Source organism: Tachypleus tridentatus, chromosome 13 (genome assembly GCF_004210375.1).
Source record: "Tachypleus tridentatus isolate NWPU-2018 chromosome 13, ASM421037v1, whole genome shotgun sequence".
In the NCBI taxonomy this organism is placed as follows: domain Eukaryota; kingdom Metazoa; phylum Arthropoda; class Merostomata; order Xiphosura; family Limulidae; genus Tachypleus; species Tachypleus tridentatus.
In genome coordinates, this window is record NC_134837.1 from 217,770,811 (window position 1) to 217,791,316 (window position 20,506).

Sequence of the window (20,506 nt, forward strand, 5' to 3'; positions counted from 1 at the left end):
GAATGGATTTGGTGTTTTCGGCTTGAATGATACTTCAGCAACACGTGACTTTAAATAATTAATTCAGATTCAGACATAATCATCCTTAATTTAAAACTGTTGAACAGCAAGAGACGATATATCAAATTTGATTATTTTGTGAAATAAATAAAGAATATATCTCACACTTTTTCATATATGATTTCCAGTCTTTTTCTTTCTTCAAACTCAGTCAGAGTCACATAATTCAAAGTCATTTCCATTTCCTGGTAGTTTCTCCTGTTATTTCTGGTTATTACCCGAATGTTAAATCAGTGTGACTAAAAATACAACGAAACAATTACGTAACAAACAGGAATGAACATCTTTAACATAATACAAGTAACATTTTTAACTCATACTGCTTTATTTCTACTTCAAATTCACACGGTATTTCAACAAACACAATTTTCAAAATTGTTACGTAAGATTGGGGTTTAACATTTCTTTCAAAGATAGATTTTGAATTTCTCGTCTTATTATAAAGTGATTAATTGTAGCCTCACATAAGTAGGAATGTTTAATTGTTTGTTTACAAGAATGGTCTACGTGTGAGTTCAGTTCTCTAAAAACAAACGAGTTTTAAACTGTAAGTACCATGAATGCAATGTTTTTATTCTGGTGTTTTTGTAACATTTCTATATCACAAACGTCTGGCAATGGAAATAATATAACGCTTTTTGGTCGCGTATGTATAAAGCAGTTTGAACATTACTTAACCTCTCCCTTGTAATAATTACCAGAGAAATTTCTTAATTAGAGCTCCGAAATATGAAAGTTTCTTAAATATTAAGCTTATAGCAACCGCATCATCTAATAAGATATTTAGTGCTATAATAAAAATTAACAAACATGATCTTTCGCTCAACTTCATCTACGAGGTATTAAAGATAAGTTAAAGCACATGATTAATTAGGTGATCCTATTATATACCTAAAAGTGAAGAGAGAGTTGACCTAAATATAACACCATCAATACTATAAACAGAAGAAAAAAAACTTTATAAAGAAATAGCTTCATTGGATTATTGCATCAAAATCATACCTTTTAAGCCTTCTAAGGACAATCTTGATTTAATATTCATTGACTTTTTTTCTACTATAATAGTCAAGCCATTATTGATTATACAATTATGGAACTAATAGGTCCGAATGCGTCACCTTGTAAGATGTACATAAATAAGTTAACGTAAACCAAACGAACAACAAATATACAGTCACGTTTAGACGAGCGAATTTTAGAACCACACTGGTAACATGACTGGAAAGTTGAAACAACTGTCTCTAGAACTAGCCTTCGCGGCGCTGTGTACCATTTGGCTGACGAGCAGTGCTGGAGGTTCAGAAGAAAACAAGAAGAAAGATTATAACAAGTAAGTCCAAATATATCAAAATATAAAATACAAACAACATTGAAATTAATATTACGAGTTCACTGTACCAGTCGGTTGCTTAAAAACTCAAATAGCACATACTTTTTCTAATTAGTGAGACCATCCGATTGATGATAGATATGCTTAGGCTGTGTGCACTGGGACAATAAATAATATTAAATTAAAGGGAAATAATATGGTTGTTAATAAATGAAGTATCTGTGAAACGTATAACTGTATTTAGTTTTTCTTCAATTTTATGATTATGAAGTTTCACTAAGTACCGACGGTTTCAAGTATCAGTTAAAAATATCAAAGTAAAATACATTATATTAATAAATTTATTAGATTCAATGTTATTTCAACGAATGGAGGGTGTACTGGAAAAGAAGAAATTTTAAGAAAAAAAAAACTGTAATTCACAAAAACACATTTTCGAAGTATAGTATTTCTGACGTTTCGCCTACAACTTAAAGCTGTTTCTAAAACCCGCTTTAACCTAAGCTATGTTCCATAACCTAGATGAAGCTTGTTTACGTTGGTAAAGTGATATTAAGCCTTTCAGGTGAAACGTTGGAAATAACGAAATATATGTATGTTTGTGTGGTTTACTTATAGCAAAGCCACATGGGGTTATCTGCTAAGTCCACCGAGGGGAATCGAACCCTTTATTTTAGCGTTGTAAATCCTTAGACGTAACGCTGAACCAGCGGGGGACTATATGTATATTTCTTGGAATTAAGTGATATGTTTTGTTTATTGGTTGTTGTTTTTTGAGAAAAAAAAAACTTTTCTTTTTCATCCATAATAATCAGATCGATCAGTATTAGGATAAGTGTTGCTTAACTAGTTAGATTGTAATGTGGTATCTAGGAAATTTACGTACAACAGTGAACAATAACCACAAAAACAAATATAAAGTTGTGTGTGTGTGTGTGTTCGGGGATAGGTATCAATCGGTATTTATGTTTACCCAATTATTTCTGATATTTGTTGCAAAGAAATTAGCGTTTTAAACAATTTATGGTAAAAATTGTGAAAAAAAAGTTAGTTGACTATTTACCTATCCATCTAACCGGATGTACTTGCACATCAACAGGAAATATTAGTTTAGTGTATAGCTGAGCGTGCGCGACCCAGTCACAAGTGTATCCTAATGTGGAATTTAGGTTCCGTGGCTCGTGTCTTATTACCGTCAAAGGAAAAAAAAAAAAAGCAACCAAAAAACGCATCCCACACTTTAACGCTGTACGTGCGTTACAAGACTGTCAGTAAAGTCCCACTATTTAGTCTGACAAGGGTATCCCTAAAAATGATTTTTGATGTTTTGGAGTAGCTGTCTTCCTTTTAGTCTATCGCATTAAAACTGTGGTTAACTAGCGCAGATACCCTAGTGCTAGGTTGAACAAAATAGAAACAAATAAATCTAATGTCAAATAGTGCATCACTTGAATTAGGTTTGTTCGTATTTAAAAACAAAACAAAACATATAGTAAATAATCTATGGTAATATTCAATTTTCCTAATAAGTGAAGCTCGTGAAATTAACTGTAAATGTTAACATCCATAATAAGTCTGCGTTATCTAGTCTTTTTATTTGTACCCCTAATTTGCAAAGTATAAACTGTGGAATTCTAGTGCCTCGGCCTAACATCAAATGCTTGTAGTTAAGATCAGATTGATTTGACTAAAATCGTAGATATGTAATAATAGGAACAAAACAATCATACATATCTTCAAACAAAAAGCAGTTATAATTAGACAGAATGTACTGTGAATTTCATATATATTTTTAATATATTGTCGTAATGTTTGTTCTCTAGCTAATAGCTTATTTTGAATTATCCGGTGAAAATAATTCAATACCCAGTCCGCGTAAAATAGTAAATTACTTTATTTCCAGCTTTAAAATGTCCAGAAACTTGAACATTTATACACAGCCATAATTGTTGTAGGCCTATATTACAAATGAGGTTAACTATCTTGTAACAACTCAACTTAATTGTACAAAGTAACCTCGATAGCTAACTCACTGACTAGTTCGATATTTACATTGATATAAGCCTACCTACTATCTTCTTGACTATCTTCTAACTCATTCAAACTACCGTAATGACATTCCAGTGACTTCACAGAATATTGTATTTATAAGCTACGTTTAAGTAAGCTAGAAAACCGTACGTCAAGTCCTTAGATATATCTAATTGGTGTTTTGGGTCTATTTTATTAAACCTTTTGATTTGATCATTAAAATTGCAGCTCTCTTTAGTTAACATTAAATTATAACATTAAAAATATGGTTTTAAACAGTATTTATTGTTTCACCATGAGTATAATTCATTCTTTTAGTCATCAATAGTTCCCAATTAGTACAACATTAAGTCTACGTATTTACAAGGCTAAAATCAAGGGTTCGATTCCCCTCTGTGGACTCAGCAGATAGCCCGATGTGGCTTTACTATAAGAAAACACACACAGTCATGAATAAAGACTATTTTGATGCTCAGTACTTGTGCTTAGTATAAAAATGAAGTGATACGTAATAAGTATGATGTGTTAAAATACATTGTGGATAAGTCACAAATAATTGACTCAGCACTAAAAAAGTAGGCTTACCATACTATTAGTTTTTACGTTTCCACTTGCTTTTGTAATGTTTTACACTTGTAACCTTCCTCACCATGTAGAATTGCTTCAGCCTAAGGTTGTTTTGCCAAAGTCAACGAGGTTATAAGAGCTAGTTATTCCCTACACTTCAAGGTTAAACGTTTGATTTTTGATTTTGCTCATTCGATAGTTAATTAATCCTTAAAATGTAGACAAATGGTCATTGCATGTTAACTCATTTCGGTCTGAATATTTTTCAAGATAAAAGCAAACAACTACTGTTTACAAATATAGTTTTATGTTTCGCATAGTGTGAGTAACGAGCAAGTGCATTTAAGTTCATTGTGGCCATCTTTGATAAATTTGCATCATTTTGGGTGATAAAAGATGCATCGTTTTAAGGGACTACATTTCTCTAGTTTTATTTTGTTTCAGAAACAAAAAACACTTAAAAATTGAATATCGTATAACTGAAAGAAGGGTATTTGTTATATTTTAGTTTAATTTTTCAATATTTTTATTTGAATAATAAAGGCAGGTTACAAGTGACGGATCACATACTATTTGAGAACGGTTTTAAGAGCCGAACAAAACAAAAAAAGAGAACAACAAAAACTGTATTACGGCTATGTGCAAAGTTATTAGTATTAAACGCCAGAGTAATACAGTTATAGGTAACTCATATTAAGCAACTAATCCCCAAAATCAAATGTAATAGAAATAAGTTCTATGTTTAGCTTCATTAGTTATTTATTTTCCATATTTTGTGCCTGGTGGATGGTGTGCCGGTACCCCGCGGGCCACCAGTTGGACAACCCAGACCTAGGTCATTGTCCCTCACGTTACCGATACAACTTTTACAATAAAGTTCATAACTGAGGTAACGATGCTTAAGAACACAGTTACCACCATAATAACCATTCGGAAAAACGTTCTACATAAAGACACTCTACGAAATTAACGTATAATGCTGGTTAGGTCAGTCTTCTGTTTGTTTCCTATACCTACAGTACGGTAATAAGACCGATAAAACCTGAAGATATTGTACAGCCGGAACCACAGATTGTTGTATTTCAATAACACTTCACTTCAGTTTCTTCTTTTATTATTACTACAAATAAATAGTTATCATAAAGTTGAATTACATTCAAAACTCTTTACTTGATACAATGTGTTTTCTAAATGCGTCGTAATAAACATGAGTGGTTTATTTGGCTTTCATTAAGAGATACACAAAACATTCTTTTGTTGGTCTAGTTTTTTCTAAACTTCAAATAGCCACCGTGAACAGCTCTATTGACCATAGTGATGGCGCTTTTATATTAAATATTCAGGCCCTGCATTGTCAAATAGTTAAGGTGCTCGACTCGCAATCAGAGGTTTCAAATTCCCGTCACACCAAACATGTTCGCCCTTTCAGCCGTGGAGGCATTATAATTTTACGGTCAATCCCATTATTCGTTACTAAAAGAGTAAGTCAAGAATTGGCGGTGGGTAATGATGATTAACTGCCTTCCCTCTAGTCTCACACTACTAAATTAGGGACGGCTAGCGTAGATAGTGCTGATGTAGATTTGCGTAAAATTCAAAAACACACATAAAATATTCAGAATTAGTACTTGTGTTTTGGGGTTCGAGAAAAAAATGTATCAAAAATAACTAAACGAAGAAAAAAAAAAAAGAACTCTGAAGCGCTGGCGAAAAAGATTTGGGTAAGCGAAGCGAGGTAGAAGTTTGTTATTGGGTGTGGTCTTGCGTCGTTACAACCGGTTGTACGTATACTGGTTATGGCCGGAGCCGAGCACTCGTGAGTTTCTTAGGTAACGTTCCCATTAATGACCCTTACAATAAACCCTAAATATATTTTTAAAAAATACTTAAATGATAACTTTTAAATTTTTTAACTTAAGAAATTGTCTGTGTAAATATCACTCTGAAATTATTTATTTCTTACCCTGTGGAAGGCGTCATTTAGGTTTGGTGTTTGTTTGTTTTAGAGCCAAGCCACGCTGGGTTATATACTGTATCCATCCCAGGGAATCGAACCCTGGATGTTAGTGTTATAAATTAGTAAAGTCACCGCTGTCACACAAGGGGTGGTTTTTCTTCATGCAGCTTTATTTTTGACAGTTAATCAAAACCAAATAGATCCTCTGATTCATTTTTTATCCTAGAATATTCTATATTAGCGTTATAAGCTTATTGCTAAGTCAATGTTCTTATTCTACATTAAACTTTGCACAGATAGATGATTATTTCTAAGTCTTTACGTTTTAACTATTAAGTCATAATAGTCTTACTCCAGGTAAGTCCTTGTGTGTGCACTTTAATCTTTTTAATATCATGCAATTTGTTAGAGACAATTTATTTACTTCTATCCAAGAAGAAACTCCTAGTGAGAACGATCAAATATTTTGTGTTTATTTATGAATTTGATATTTTCTATTGATTTGATTTGCATTTGGGAATTAAAAGTAATATTTAGAGTTTATTTACAGTTTCAAGGTACTGAGAGTATACCCAACTAACAAACAGCATGTGGACCTGTTGCATAATTTGGCTGAGACGTATGATCCCGACGTAAGTATTTTTTCCGGATTCTAACATTGCAAAATAATCTCAGCTTAATGTCGTTTTATCGAATTTTTATTCATGGGTTATCAGATTAAAACAAAATAATCGGTTTGTATTAACAAAAACGTAAGACGCATGCATACTCCATCATTTACCAGTCACGGGGTAATAGATTTTCCTAAAATAAAATAATGGCTTACAGTTGTTGCATCGCATAAAAACTCTGAAGCGGGTCCTCCAGCGTTTTTTATGATCATTCAAAATAGTAAAAAGTTTGTTTTAGCGCAAGGATATTCAATAGGTTATACGCATTATGTTCAGTTGGGACAGACGGTGTTACAACGCAAGACTGCGAGATTCGATTCCTTATGGTGGACACAGCAGATAGCCTAATGTGGCTCAGCTTTCAGACAACCAAACAAGTGTTCTGTCCACCTCGAGGAATTGAACCCAGAATATTAGCCTAATAAGTCTGTTAAACCGCCGCTCACACACCGGGAGACACAAATTTGGAAGCAATGCTTTGATCTTCTAACACAGGCTTTTGACAGATCTATGCAAACGAATTGAGGTAACATTTTTTGATTATTATATAAAAAAAGTGACATAGGTAAAATGGAATTCGAGAATAAGCCAGTTGAGTGTTAATAAATACAACTTGGAGTTCTGGACACAGTATAAAATCTGACACAAAGTTATGACTCTTCTACAACAGACAAAATGGTGCTTATTGCACAACTCTAAGCCATCTCCATTTCATAATGTTCATAATTTCGTTTTATTGATTTTGGCATGATATGTACTCTTGCAAAAATAGGCTTAAAACTTAATATTATAAATGGGATTTTTGACTGCCCTATTTCACTGCTTTGAGCCATAGTACACGAACCGTTCGTGTGATACAAATACATTCGTACTACGAACGGCGTAAAAGGTGACATTCGTTTAGCATTACTCCACGTAATTAATTACGGACTTTTGCATTCACGTCATCAAAGATGTTAACCTAAAATGACTGCCAAACTAAAACCGTGGGACTGAATGAGAACACTCTTTAGTAAGTGCACAAAATTTCTCAAAACAATTTGTAACAGATGGTTAAATTTATTTTACGCATGGATAGCTTAGTTTGTTGTACATGTTAATGGTATGGAAAAACAATTATATTATTTTTAAAATATATTAGAATAAATAAAATATTCGAAGTACTATTGAAATTACAAATTTTAGATGAGTATATTTGCTATTTATATCATGAAACTGAAGGTTGACTTCTGGGTTAGTCCATCGTATATCAACCGGTCTGTGGACATCATGTTGTCGACGGAGCGCCGCCTCATGGTGGAAGAACTGTTGTCAAACAATAGCATACAGAAAGAAGTCATGATTGAAAATGTAGCAAAGTATGTATTAGTTTATAAACATGTTCAAAGTTAAGGTAACGTATATTAATCCTTCTCACGCGCTGTGAAGGCCCATAAAGAATTTTAAAAAATTGTAAGTTGTAAGATCAATGAATTAATTTTTTCCTTGCGTTGCGAAGGGGTCCGGCATGGCCAAGTGGGTTAAGACGTTCGACTCATAATCTGAGGGTCGCGAGTTCGAATCCCTGTCAAACCAAACATGCCCAACATTTCAGCCGTGGGGGCGTTATAATGTTATGGTCAACCCCACTATTCGTTGGTACGAGAGTTGGCGGTGAGTGGTGATGACTAGCTGCTTTCCTCCTAGTCTTACACTGCTAAATTAGGACGGCTAGCGCAGATAGCCCTCGTCTAGCTTAGTGTGAAATTCAAACCAAGCTTATAAAAATGTGTTTCATTTTTTTCAAAAGTTTATTAGTTGGCAAGCGGTAGCTCTGCATGTGTAGAAATGGCTGGGATTATTAACCAAAATGATATTTTAAATATCTCCTCAACAGGTCATCAGACTTACAAAGCGTTTTCTTTTATTATAATATCTATATACTAGCTGAGTTACAAATTCTAGGAATGTCTGTAAATATCATAGCAAAAAGTTTGAATTTCTTGTTTTTGTTTTGTACATTTATTCACTTCTTTTTTTGAAAAGTATTTTTTTTACGTTTGCTCTAAGAATGCCTGAACGAAATTTGAAATGAACTTTCAAATGTAAGTATTTAATGTCTTCTCCGTAGCCATAGATAATACCATAAGGAGAACAAACATAAAATCAAAGTTAGGATATATTAAAAGTTATTTAGAGCATTCAAAAAATGCTTTTTTTACATTTTTTTATGTTTTATAGAAAATAAATAAACTGTTCATAAGCTGATATGATAGAATTTGAAATAACTCGTCAGCACAGTACTTATGAAGATTATATCATATATTTAAGTGTTCCAGAAAAAAAAAAAGTTAACGTTGTACCCTAACAGCTTGTACTTGAGTTCAGAACGAAAATAACTTATATTCAAGAGAGTAACTCAGTAAAGTTTTAGAAAATGCTCAATACAATAGAATTTTTTATAAGTATGTGATTCCAATTTCTAACTTACTGAATTGTCAATAATGCACTACATATGCCATGAGAAACAGTCTGTGAAAAACAGAAATATTACTTTAGAAGTGGTACTGATATCATTGTTGTAAACTACAGCTTGATCTTAAAGTGCTGGTGCCTTGTATGAGTTTCTATCTGTTTACGTTAGATGGCAGTGTTGTCGTATAGGCCAGCACTTATAATGAGCTGGATAAAACACTTTTACCTTTTTTTTTTATTGATAGAGCTATTGAAATAGAACAAGGTTTTGATGAGAATGACGAGCTTGTTGGACGATCACCTCCAACTTTCTTCTCTTCCTATCATCGCCTGGATGAGGTAGTACAATAATCAAGTATCACGTATTACGTGTTTTGTTCTGTCAATGCTAAAAGTATGTTGAAATTTCGGCCTAGTCTTACATATTTATTAATACGTTAGTTACGTTTTATATCATGGCGTTCACAATGGAAAGTAAAAAAATGTATTTTTTAAAATTTGTTTTGCATTTCATGCTTCGAAATTCAACAATATAGGTAACAATGCAAATTAATATTTCGACAACTAAGCAGAAACCACAGTGTTTTTTCTAGGTAATTTATATTGGCAGTAAGAATGTTTTGCACTTGTTTAAAAAAAAAGAATTAAAGTTTAACAAACAGTATTTTTATCGAAATAACGAAGTACTTCTTTCAGGTTATCTTTCTAAAACTGTTTTTAACTCATATCTGACCACTTTACGTCAAAACAGATCCACAAATACATGAAATCACTGGAGTCAAAATATCCCAAACTTGCTTCGACTTTTTCTATTGGAAAATCATTCGAGGGTCAAGATCTGCTCGTCTTAAAGGTGAATAGTAATAAAATCTGTTTAATATTGTAAAGTATACAAAATATACGTAATTGAAAATGTATTTTCTTTTTATTATAGGAGCATTATGAATAATTTATATTTGAAACATAAAATCAAATAACAAAAGTTAATTAAATTATTAGAAAGTATGTTATTACCCTATAATGATCCTAACTGTGATATTAAACTGACAGTAAGCGAAAATAATGAAAGTTTTAATTGTCGTATACGTACAATCAAATGTTTATATTCCTTGGGAATTGAACTTGTAAACATCCAAAGTATTCAGTCTAATACTATTTATTTTCCTCTAGAGTATAGACGATTATTATTATTATCCTTTCACTCACTCACCCAGCCGCACAGCAGCATGTCTACAAACCTACATCACTAGAAACCGCGTGTTCGTGCTCGTAGTTGACACAACACAGATAGCCCACTGCGTACATATTTGTTTAAACTAAAAACAAATTTTCAAAGGGCATCTTTTTGTGCACATTTCAAGAGGTTTTATTGAGTTATATCCAAAATTTAATTAACCTATTTTCTTTTTACGGTATACCAATACATATAACATAAAAATGTAGCTAATATTCCATATTTTAATGGTTTATAAGTTTTAAGTCCTCACTTTTATAAGGCAATATTTAAAAAATTAGAATTTCTCCTAATGTGATAATTGTGACATTTGCTCTCTTCACGGCCCGGCATGGCTAGGTGGTTAAGGCACTCGACTTATAATCTGAGGGTTGGGGGCTCAAATCCCCGTCACATCAAACATGCTCGTCTTTTCAGCCGTGGGGGCGTTATAATGTTACGGTCAATCCCACTATTCGTTGGTAAAAGAGTAGCCCAAGAGTTGGCGGTGGGTGGTGATGACTAGCTGCCTTCCCTCTAGTCTTACACTGCTAAATTAGGGACGGCTAGCACAGATAGCCCTCGAGTAGCTTTGTGCGAAATTCCAAAAAACAAACAAACAAACAAACTGAAGATGAAATATGTACATTCCGAAACGTTCAAGAATTAAATTTTGTAATGGTATACGCACGTGTCAAATGTTTGTTGTCGTTCCCCAATGGCGCAGTGGAGTGTCTGTGGACATTTACCGATAGAAACTGGATTTTAATTCCAGTGGTGGATAGAGTACAAACAGCCCTTTGTGTATCTTTGTGCTTACTATTAAACAACAACAATAATTAAAATTCGATTCTTATCGAATGAGAGTCTGTTGCTATAAATCAGCTAGCATATTTCGAGACAGCATTTTGGTATCATCGCTTTCACGGGATTATTACGTCATTAAGAACGAGTTTTGCACAATACAAATGTTTTATTTTTAGTGTAAGGTTACACCCGAGTGTAAGTAATATTATTAGAAAAATTATGATCTTCATTACTTTAAGATTATTACTATTTCTTTATTCGAATAATTTAAGTAAGTACTTCGGAATAAAACGAATTACGATAGTGGTTCATAATAGGAATTGCAGTGGATTGCACAAAACCCTAATAGAACGTTTGGGAAAAAGAAAACATTTTAAACAGTAAATATTCAGTTCAAACAACACATTAAAGTCTTTATTATTGTCTGTTAAAGCTTTGCACATATAAAAATGCACAAAGAACATCTATGTTAGACTTATAAGGGAAGAAAATCCGCTCGAAACGAACTCTTGTAGAATACAAAATAGTGTTCTGCAAAGGTCGTAGGGACATTGAAAAGTTGGTTCATTTCTCTTATATATAAGCTAAAAACATCATAATTCTCGTGTAAACGATGTTTACATCACGACTCGTTGAAATTAGTTTTCTTACTGGTGTTCCTTTAAAAAGTTTACGTATAGGTTGAAACAGGAATTACCAGCCAATAATAGATGAACATTAGACGACTGTAACGTGTAGATACTCAATGCTTTGTACACTACACAACTGTTGTTTTCAGGGAGCCAGCCCCTCCCTATACTATGTATGAAGTGAAGAAGTAAAAAAAGATCAATACACATAATATTAAATTTGTTTCACACATTCGTATAATAAATACTTTAAAATACATAAAGGTTTATTTAAAGGAGTATTTTAGACGTATGTGTTTTACTTGAATAGGTTTATTTTCTACTGATAAAATTATGTGCTTAATAGGGGTTGTGTCTTAACCTAGACACATATTTGCCTACTAGTATGTATTATATAGAGAATATTTAGTTATGCAGATACTATAAATGCTCAGTATATTCTTAAACAAGTCTTCTTGACAATCCCCAGCTGTAACTTAACATATTACATTCCTAACTAATGTGATCAAATAGTCAATAACTACAGTAAATCATCTCGAATCGTATCACCTAGTTACAAGTTATGTTTATTATTATTGTAATGTATAAAGCTAGCAACCATATTAAGTAATCCTTTATCCATAGTTGAGCGTTAAAAAAGGGCAAAAAGCAAGATAAATAAAAACTGGGAGTTTAAAAACAGCATGAAGCCAAAATAGGGGTTTCTAGTTTGAGTAAATAATATCTACACAATCTTCATCCTTGTTTCCTTAATGTTTTAAATTCTCTATTGTTTAGTTACCTTGTTTGTTTATTTATTGAGATGCGTAAAAGTAAATAACAAAATATCTCGCCTAACAGTCGTAATTAAGATTTGTTATCGTATTCGTATCATTTTTTTCCTCGCCAGATCCGAAGCGGTAAAGACACAAAGAAGCCGATTATTTGGATAGATGGCGGTACCCATGGAAGGGAATGGATCACTTCTGCAACTGCTCTTTACGTTGCAACCAAGGTAAGAAAGAAGATAGAATGTTAGGAATATTTGATTGGGTAGAAATATTTTAATACATTCGTAATGGTTACCTAAATAATGTTGATTGTTCATTTTATTTTTGATTTAAAATAAGTATCTGTTTGTTTTTATATTAAATTCTGACCAGAGCAAGTTACCTACTCACTCCTACAATAACAATCAACATCAACATGGTAACGAGTAGAGGTAACTGAATATACTGTTCTTGCATTTTCGTTTATAACTGTCGTTATAAATAATAAATAATAAAATTAGATATATTTAACATTGTAAACAACATTGCTGTTGAATGTAACTTAAAAGAAATAACAGAGTTAGTTCACTTATGGAACTCACAAACGCTAGTTAGCTTCAAGTACTGTTGTAAATTTTTATTATGTTTTTGAAACATTGTAAGCCGTAGCAATTAGTTTAAAAACACTAGAGGCATAATCTTTGGTATAGGCAATGTATTTTATCCATTTGTACCAATATGCAGCAAAAAGGAAAGCCTATTGCTGTTATTTCGTGTAAAAAACAATACTTGTTATCATATTTTATATTTAATGCAGGCTAATAAGTTTACTACAGGTAAGAAATGAGACTTATGTAGGTTTGCTATTAACTGATAATAACGGGCACAAGGCTGAGGAGATTATTGTCCACTTGAAACGTTATTGGAAATAGCTTAAGATGTTCTCTTGCAGTTTCTTGGATACCTCTGAAATAATATGCCGTTACGGATCTGGAGAATGTGTGTTTGTGAGTGTAAAACAAATACGTAACTAGTTTACTCATTCAAAAAAGTTTGCCTTTGTGGCCCTAAAAACATATGCTTGACGTAAATTCCGCGCTGAAAATCACCCAGTGTTCCTAATCGAATCGTACTACGTGCCTTCAAATTTGACAAAGTAATTATTCCATAAGCTTCGCTTGGTTTGATGTACTGCGAAGTTATACTCGCTTTGAAGTTAGGAATCTAAAATTTAGCCAATAACTTGACCTTCTGTTGTGGTGATTTGAGTAATTAAAAACTGCCCTACTAAGATATACGAAAGCGTTAACTAGTGGTGTAAATATAACCCCACTGTGCCCAAATTAGCCAAAATCATAACTACAATTACAGTGAAATAAACGTGGAGAGCATAATGACATTTTCATGCGGGTAGGAGGCATCTTTTGTAGTTACACCACTGAATTTAATCCTTTAATTGAGTTATTGGCATACTGGTTCTAAAATTATTACACTGCCATATAAATTGTCTGAGTAATACTTAATAATTACTACAAGTTCCAATAAATTGTCTGTTTTAGTGTGTGTCATCTTTTATTTTTTACTTAAGTTTCTTACGAGTATAAAAAGGGAGTCTCGTTTGGTTTATTTGGTTTAAGCACAAAGCTTCACAGTGCTATGCCAATCACGGGTAAAAAAATCCTGTGGAAGTTATTTAGATGTACAGGAAGATAAATTTCCCAACTGGGGTGTTCAGGGATGTTGATATCCCCCCTTCGCCCCGCTCGCGATAGAATTTTGATGTGAACACTAGGAATTTGGATTTAATTTTCGGTCTGGCTTGTTTTTGATTTACTCGATTGATACTATAGATTGAAGTAGTGAAGTTGTTTCAGAAAAGAGCGAACGTAAGAACTCGGTCGGATCAAGGTAGCGGAGAGAAAGCAGTCTAGGCCAGTGGCGTAACGTTGTTCTTGCCGTTATTCGATGACCTGACTTAAGGACTAGCTTGACTGAAGTACAGAAAGAAGCAAGTTAACGAACTATTTTTCAAACGTCCCGTGATCAAGGCCACGGAGTAGCTGGGATCTATAAATCCAAGTGCCTCAGAGTTTACTGTTGGGAAAAAGGGAAGTACTCCGAGAAAACCCACTTTCACAAGACAGGCGCCGAATATTCTACATGTCCTGTGCCCTTAAGCATGGGTATTGAAACCCAATTTCTAGCGGTGTGAGTCAGCAGACATGCATGCCACTGTGCCACGGGGGGCGAGTTTCGTCATTATCTTGTTTAAAATTTGGTGCCTTTAATTGCGAAAAATATGAATTACTGTAAAAAATGAAAACGTGATATTTTTAAATAACGTAATTAAGCAAATCAATGTTGTAATTCCACTAACATTTTCTTTAATTCAAACCTAATAGAGTTTACTTATTGTCGCCAGAGGGTTTTACTAATCCAAGAAAACAATATTTTAGTAAAAAGATATATTTCATTAGGTTTGAAATTAAATTAGAACTAAATATTTTATAGGTAAATAGTCTCGACAAAGAAATCTACTGAGGAAAAAACTAGGGTTAAAGTAAGCATTTTATATCGTCACTGATGTCTGATGGCTGGAAAGCGATTTTAACTTACTGTATAACTTGTTGGGTTGAAAATGTATCTCAGGACGGCTGATATGGGTATTAACACTTTTAACAAAATGTAGCAGAGAACAACGTTTCGACCTTCTTATGTCATTTTAAATTAAAAAAAAAATTCTTTCTTAACCTTGAAGTAAACATCTATCTCAGGACGGCTGGTATGGGTATTAACACTTTTACCCATACCAGCCGTCCTGAGATACATTTTTGCCTTTTGAGGATTAAAAGCCATTAACGTTCTTCTAATTTGAATGTGGAAATGGATCACAAGAGGAATTTCCACCTCTTTCAAAATACTAATTAAACCCCTGTGTAGGTGCCGTGGTTAATATAACTGGGAAAAATATGTGTTTGTATTTAATGAAGACGTATTTTTTATTTATTAATAAAAAAGAAAAGTGTGTCCACATACTTAGCGCTAGGGCGTATTTTATATTCACAAACTTGAAACTATTTATAAATTGAAATTCAGCATGATTAACACTTTTTGCATAAGTCATAAATATGGGGCACACCTTAAAGTAAAATAATTGTTATGATCTACACTCCTTAAGGTAAAATAATTTTTATTAATTACACTCCTTAAGGTAAACTGATTTATATGACTTACACTACGAACAGACGGCGGCTCTCATGGAAGGGAATGGATCACTTCTGCTAGTTATAGACCGTTTCCTGTCAGAAGTGGACGAGTGTGATGCTGCGTTAAAGACAAACGATGCTATTGGCTAACATTGGAAAGTGTCTTTGAAGATGGCACTTTTGACTGCGGAACCGCTGAAGAAACTATCGCCAAAATTTTGTTGGTGTACCTCAACAATAAGTAATCTTCTGAAACTGTGGAAAGTGCTTTCAACAATTCTCAGACTTGTATCCATGACTTGCAATGTGAAAAACAGATATCAGACAACATAGATGTTGATTTTTTAGTTTATAAACCGTATAAAAGGAAAGTTTTTCGTTGAAACTTAACTAAAACATTTCTGACAAGGAAAAGTAGATACAGTTCGTTTGTTGAATTTGACGCAAAACTACTGGAGTCATCCATACTATAAAAGTGATAGTTTAGAGGGAAAGCAACAAATTAACGTTAATTCTTAGGCTATTATTCACCCACAAATAGAGGGATTGACCATCACATTATGATGTCCTCAGGACTCAAAGGTCGAATATATTCGGTGACAGATATTCCAAACCGCTACCCACAGGTTGTGAGTTGAACCTTATAACCACCAAATCGCACTAGGCTAGATCGTTACTTTTATATTATTTTAAATAAACTTATCATCTCTATCGCTTTTAAAATGATTGAATTTTAACTTTCTTGTTATGAAAAAATAAAGAATCATGAAACATTAACTCATAACATAATTAATAATACCTACACTAAACAGTCTTCAAAATCCAACAAAAAACACCTCTTCAAGATCAATACTTACAACATTATTTTACACAGTATTCCAAGAGTGTTCTTCATTGACATATATAAAGACTGTTTTCAGGTCCTATACTAAGTCCTCTCATATAGCCTAAACCAACATTTACAGTCTCTTTTTTGATAGAAGGTTTCCCTTAGAGCTTCACCTTGAAAGGATCCATTGTCTGTATATCATGTTCTACTGTATTGGGTCTGTATTTCCTAATCTATCTGTATACTGACTCAGTATATTTGGTTTCTCTTTCTTCTGGCCCTGCAGAGCCAGGTGGTCAAGGCACTCGACTCATAATCTGAGGGTCGAGGGTTCGAATCCCCGTCACACTAAACATGCTCGCTCTTTCACTTGTGGGGGCGTTATAATGTGACAGTCAATCCCACCATTCGTTGGTAAAAGAGTAGCCCAAGAGTTGGCGGTGGGTGGTGATGACTAACTGCCTTCCCTCTAGTCTTACACTGCTAAATTAGGGACGACTAGTGCAAATAGCCCTTGTGTAGCTTTACGCGAAATTCAAAACAAACAATCTTTCTTTTTACAAGTCAGTTCTCCTCTTTTGTTGCCGTCTTTGTACGTCTCATTTCTATCTGACAGTATTAGGCTTAGTAGATCTTTATCTTCTATAACGAAATCACTGTTTTCAGTTTTTGTTTCTATTGACAGCCACACCTGGCGTGTTCATCTTTAGCTCAATAACTGCATCCATTAAGTCTTCTTCCCTCTCGAAGAACCTCTTCAACAGATTAGCATCCAATTCACTTTTACTTTACAGTGCATTATGTTTACTACTTTCTGTACTAAAAATGTTCTTTCCACTTTTCAGTGAGTATGTTGTTGGCTGTGGTTAGCACAACTAAAACCTACTGTCTGACCCCTTTTTGCTAAAACGGTTGGAAGCTACCCTTCAAGCTCAAATACTGTAATAAAGGTCTTCATGATTCCAATAATAATACATACCGACTTTGATATCTTAGGTTTACTGTGTTGTTCTTACAGATATTTGACAATTATGAAATTGGAATACTATATTCGATATACAAGTTTTACGTATCACGCATTAATGGTTTGTTTCAATTAATATTTTCCTTTATTAGCTTTCGTTTAGTGGCACAACAGTAAGTCTGAAGGCTTATAACGCTAAAAACCAAGGTGTCTATACCCATCGTGAGCAGAAATAATCCGTAAATCTTTGTTTTTGATAAAAACAAAAAATGTATCAGTTCATCTGTTCTGCAAACGATGTTTGTTTGTTGTTATTTTAATTTCGCACAAAGCTATACGAGGGATTTCTGCGCTTGCCATCCATGATTTAGCAGTATTAGACTAGAGAGAAGGCAGCTAGTCATCACTGCCCACCGCCGACTCTTCAGCTACTCTTTTACCAACGAGTAGTGGGATTGACTGTAACATTATAACTCGCTCAAGGATGAAAGGGCGAGCATGTTTGGTGTGACGGGGATTCAAACACGCAAACATTAGATTACGTATCAAGCGCCCTAATCACCTGGCCATGTCAGGTCTTTGGCAAGCAAAAATTCGCATCGATAAACATTCTAAGAAACCATTGTATTTTTGTATGGCCTGTTCACGAAAAAAAAAAGATATTCAGTAAACAAACAAACAAAAACCTTTATAACTTTATTTTGACTCTTTCTCTTTTGTTTCCGAAGTTGTAAAAGAAACATATAAACATATTTTGTAACTTTGGACTTGTGTTGATGGAGTTGAATTTGTGGTAAGAAATCAGTATTGAAATTTGAAATATTTTAATGAAAATTGGCGTTTTTATATGGAAGTGTTTTAATTTTATATGACATCATATCAACTTTCGTGATATTGTTAGATAAATATTTTTATTCAGGCGTTAAAATTTAGGAACCGCAACACTTCTGAAAGTACTTGAAAATGTCGCTCATGAATAATTAGGTTTGTTTGTCAACAGATGTAGTCTCGTGATTTGAATTGATTGTTTATTTGTTTTAAATTTCGCGCAAAGCTACTTAAGGGCTATCTGCGCTATCCGTCCCTTTTTTAATGTCGCGCAAAACTACACGAGGGCTCTATGCGCTAGCCGTCTCTAATTTAACAGTGTGAGACTAGAGGGAAGGCAGCTAGTCATCGCCACCCACCGCCAACTCTTGGGCTACTTTTTTATTAAGGAATAGTGGGTTTGAACTTAACATAATACCGCCCACACGGCTGAAAGGGCGAGCATGTTTGGTGCGACGAGGATGCGAACCCGCGACCCTCAGATTACCTGGCCTGTAGTTTTTGGATAATAATAAAAAAAGAATAATTTGTGAGAAAGTAACATTCAGTTGCGAATTGTTTTAAAATCAAAATAGTTAATAGTCAGGCGATTTCAATATTGTGTTTTAAGATTCATTTGTGGTATTACTTGAGTAGGCATAATCGTTAAACAATCAAGTCAATATCAGAATGGAATTTCGACTCCAAGAAACTGTGTGCATTTATTTTATTCAAGTAAAAATATAAGTAACATATATTTGTCTACTTTTTGCTTGTTATTAGTCTATAGTGTTTAGAGCGCTATCTAATTAAATAAGAATTATTAATTGCAATACTATGAGTACTATACAAAATTGGGTTGTTGTTTTTTTTGATGACCGAGAGCGAGAAAAAGGGAGAGTTGATAAATATTTTATTTCTTGTTTTTCATTTTTATTCTTTATGTATAGCTCCCCTCTAGTACAGCGGTATATCTCCGGATTTACAACGCTAAAATCAGGGTTTAGAGTCCCCTCGGTGGGCTCAGCAGATAGCCCGATGTGGCTTTGCTCTCAGTCTGAGAAGACACACACTCTTCCTGCATAATTATAAAAAAAAAACAACAACAACTAAAATGTGAAAATAATGATATTTTATATTAATTAAATTAAGAAAAATAAATAATAAAATAAAAATGTTGCATGAATAACGCACATGAGCTGCTTGTATTAATTGTAGCTCGTGGGAAATGTAATTCAATAACGTAACGTGAACTGCACATTCGCCGAGTAATTTACAACGTATAAGTGCGTGAACAGTAGTCAGTCACAGTTCAAACGGCAATAAAATTTAATTATAAATAGATGTATACTGTTAAGAACTTAAGAGACAAATAGGATAAATGAATGCGGTTTTATATTACAATATGAAGTCATTATAGAAAGAAAAAGGGTAACTTAGATTTATTTATATTTTTTATGGTTACGAAGTCTGTCAGATTTAGCATTCCCGTTTTGAGTTAGGTTAGAAAAAATAACATATAAACTACCACGTTTTACTGAAAAAAGAAATGTATTTAGAAAGTTTTAAGGATTTTTGAGATAAGGAAAATATTTCTAATTTAAACATGAAAATTACTTTGCACACGCTCTTATCAAAACAAATACTCAATGTATTTTATTAGAAATACTTCACCAAAAACGATTATGGGTATGTTAAAGACTTATAATATTATGGGGAATACCACCAAATTTATGAAGATATACACATTATATCGAAAGTTAGAAGTATTGAATCTACAGACTTTAAACGAGTGCAAAGAGGTCACGTGGTCGGTCATATAGACAGATCTCTTATTTAAAGAGTTAAGAACATATCAACAATTGAAAGTGTAGAACTTGTTTGGTGGAATTTTGATTCTTGGATCATTCGATTCCACATCCTGTCACACTAACTATTAGACCACGCCTGGTATACAATATAATAAATAAAGTGTAAGGACATTTAAAATTATGGGTAATATCGGACACTGCTTGTTGTGGCTTTCCCTGTGTTCAGAATGGTGCCTATATTTTCTTGTGTATAACTGTTCTGTACTTCTTTAACTGGGAGCACTGAATAGATAGACGAACAGGAAGAATTTGAGCTTATACAGTATCATGATTCTTGGGCTCGATGTACTGCAACGTTTGTTTCGAATATTACAGAGCTTTCATCAAGTGAAGAGTCACTATTTACTATCACTCCACAGGT

At 33.4% G+C, this 20,506-nt stretch overlaps 1 protein-coding gene across 3 annotated transcripts in view; it reads left to right on the forward strand.

Moving 5' to 3' along the window:
* Positions 1-1,100: 1,100 nt before the first annotated feature.
* Positions 1,101-20,506, forward strand: part of LOC143238363 (carboxypeptidase B-like) — a 47,663-nt gene continuing 28,257 nt past the window's right edge. Inside the window, exons 1-6 of one of the 3 annotated variants that reach the window (XM_076478512.1) lie at positions 1,101-1,390; positions 6,496-6,577; positions 7,838-7,974; positions 9,316-9,409; positions 9,822-9,923; positions 12,609-12,713. In XM_076478512.1, the coding sequence (XP_076334627.1) occupies positions 1,275-1,390; positions 6,496-6,577; positions 7,838-7,974; positions 9,316-9,409; positions 9,822-9,923; positions 12,609-12,713 (636 nt within the window). In that variant the 5' untranslated portion in view covers positions 1,101-1,274. Of the gene's footprint in view, positions 1,391-5,695; positions 5,818-6,495; positions 6,578-7,837; positions 7,975-9,315; positions 9,410-9,821; positions 9,924-12,608; positions 12,714-20,506 lie in introns of those variants that run through there. The other 2 variants (XM_076478511.1, XM_076478513.1) reach the window with 2 other exon arrangements.